Source organism: Prunus persica, chromosome G7 (genome assembly GCF_000346465.2).
Source record: "Prunus persica cultivar Lovell chromosome G7, Prunus_persica_NCBIv2, whole genome shotgun sequence".
NCBI classification, from domain to species: domain Eukaryota; kingdom Viridiplantae; phylum Streptophyta; class Magnoliopsida; order Rosales; family Rosaceae; genus Prunus; species Prunus persica.
This window is the reverse complement of record NC_034015.1, coordinates 6,402,170-6,404,787: the sequence shown is the minus strand read 5'-3', so window position 1 is coordinate 6,404,787 and position 2,618 is coordinate 6,402,170. Positions and strand designations below refer to the sequence as shown.

The window sequence follows — 2,618 nt, the reverse complement described above, 5'->3', positions numbered from 1 at the left end:
TCAAAACCTCTTCATGGCAAAAGTCCTAAAAACTCCCCAGAATCCTGCACAGAAACCTATCACCATGCTGATGATGAACTGTAGCTTTTCAAGTTTACTATCATCATCCTCTCCTCCATCTCCACTTGGAATTTGAGGTGCTTCTTTATTGTCTTGGCAACCAATTGGTAATGGACACCTGCTAAGACTGGCATTGCCCTCATAAATTGACGGGTCAACAAAGGTCTGAAACTGGTTACCCGTTGGAATTTTTCCGGACAAGTTATTGTATGACAGGTTCAGATGATTCAAAAATGTTACAGAAACCATGCTCTATGGAATTGAACCTAAAAGTTTGTTCATTGACAGATCAAGAGTTTCTACCAACCCCAAGTTTCCCATATTTGCTGGGATATTTCAAATGATTCATGGACAAATTTAAGGTGCCCAACTTTATTAGGCTTGTTATCCCCACAGACATCTCTCCTGACAAGTTATTGTCCGAGAGATCAATGCTATTAACAAGGTAAAGGATGGAGTCATATTCAAGCACTCTTCCTTTTGACACCACCTCCAATCTTCCCTCATGACCATAAACTTCTGTCTCTTTGTTTGTGAATTCAGATTTCAAGCCACTCAAATTACCTATGCAGTGGGGAATATTTCCGGAAAGATTGTTGTGTGAGAAGTCCAATATATGGAGAGCGAAAAGACCACATAATTGTAAAGGGGTGCTTCTAGTAAATGAGTTGGACCTCAACCTTAAAATCTTTAAAAAGAGCAACGTGCCGCTTAGTTGATTATATGAGACATCTAGATAATCTAATTGCAAATCCAACTGCGAAAACCAATCTGGTATGGTGTCTGAAATCCTAGCATTATTGATTGTCAACGTGGTCAACTCAGTCTGATTTTTAAGCCATGTAGGAAATTTGGGACCCAGTTGGCATGAATGTACAAGGATCTTAATTTGAAAGGAGGTATCCAATCAGAACTTATGTTGAAAACCAAAGAAATGTTTGGGGAATTGTTTTCAATTGATACTCTTCTCAGGCCTCCAAGTTTCGCAAAATGAGGTTCTGTAATGGCACCTTCCCATGTGTTGCCATAGATATCAAGTGAAACCAGTGATGAGAACTCCCCAAGACTTTCTAGGATGATCCCACTCATTTGATTCCATGCAAGGTCAAACTCCTCCAAAGATGTTAAATTTCCAATCGATTTTGGGATTGAACCCTGAAATGAGTTATACGACAAGTCGAGGTATCTCAAGCTTTTAAGATATCCCAAAGAATCAAGTAGTTTTCCTGTCAAATTGTTATTTGTCAAATCCAACATCTCTAGTTCAGTGAGATTGAACAACCAAGGAGGTATTGTGGAGGTGAATTTATTCTTAGAGAGATCAAGAACTAAAAGGGATGTGAAATTGATGGAAGGAAGAGTGAGAGGAAGCATGGTAAGTCTACAAGAGGGCAAATGCAATTCAACAAGTGAAGGGAGCATATTAACAGTGGGAAGCCAATAGGATGTAGCCATGGCAAGGTTCACTCCTTCCAAGTTAAGGTACTTTAAGGAAGAAAGAGTTGCAAGCCACTAAAGGTCAGTCTCAATTAGGTGACTAAAGTCATTACTAAGATCAAGATAAAGCAACCTTGAGAGATTTCCAAGATTGTGGGGAATGATTCCAGGCATATTGCATTCTCCAAAGTTGTTTTATGCAGTTCCCATGTATTAAGGAGCTTGATTGATTCTTGTCTGGTGCATAAGTCAGTGTCTCTGTTTCCTCACATGTATTATAAAACCTCTTGTATCAAATTAATTCAATACAAATAGATTATTTTAAGTTGAAAGTAGCAATTTCAGTCAAAAGAATACTTGCGTCGCATATTTTTCAAATAAACTATTAGAGGTGTAGGGTTTAGCGTTTATAAGTTTTTTATGTAAAAAACTAAGTTGCACGGACACGGAAATAAGGTGGAGTGTCTGCGTCCTCCGACACTCGGACAAGGCACGGACACGCGTTGCACATGGTCAACGCCTTGGACACGTTCAAGACACTCATGCGTCAAACTATGGTCAAGACACGGCTAGGAATTTCTTGAAAAACTTTCTGAGTTGCAGAGGAGGCTTTGTGTGTAGGAATCAACGCGTGTTCTGCTGCATCTTTTTCTTTTGTTGATGCGAAAAATTGGTTTGGCACTTTGTCCGCTCAACTTAATGATGTTGGGCCTTCGGTACGCTTTGGGCCTCGGTGGAGCGTGTGGTCTGCAAGATAATGAACGCTCGGTAAGACCTTAGGGCACCGGTGTGGTACCGGCCAAAGGCTCTCTGATGCTTGAGTAAGTACGGATTTAGTAAGCTTAAACTGACAGATCGATAGGCAATATGTCGAAAGTTCAAATTACCTCCATTTTGGGGAATTGCACTTCTTTTATAAACCTTCGGAGGTGTGCAAGTTGTGTAGAATTCCGATGTAGGACTGTGGACATTCACTGTGGGTATGCCAAGTGTCTAGTGGGCATTTGGACTTTCAATCTGCGATCGGTATGCTTAGGTGCCGAGGGCTCCTCTGCCAATGACGAATATTGTCCACGTGTTTATCTTTATTGGTTGTTGATTCTGGTATCAACAGGAGTCCC

General features: G+C 40.6%; 1 protein-coding gene across 1 annotated transcript; it reads right to left on the bottom strand.

Annotated features, from left to right (window-relative positions):
* Positions 1-1,515, bottom strand: LOC18769188 (probable LRR receptor-like serine/threonine-protein kinase At4g20940). The gene is made up of 2 exons (XM_020568912.1): positions 1,024-1,515; positions 1-312 (listed from the first exon to the last, which is right to left on the bottom strand). Exons 1-2 carry the CDS (start codon positions 1,513-1,515, stop codon positions 1-3), a joined length of 804 nt encoding a protein of 267 aa, XP_020424501.1.

What these genes read in the sequence shown, in the direction of transcription:
- LOC18769188 (XM_020568912.1), bottom strand. Translation starts at nt 1,515, where the DNA reads ATGGCTACATCCTATTGGCTTCCCACTGTTAATATGCTCCCTTCACTT. An exon ending in AACTTGGAGGCCTGAGAAGA is followed by an intron (nt 313 to 1,023) that starts GTATCAATTGAA and finishes TCAATTCCATAG; the next exon opens with AGCATGGTTTCTGTAACATT.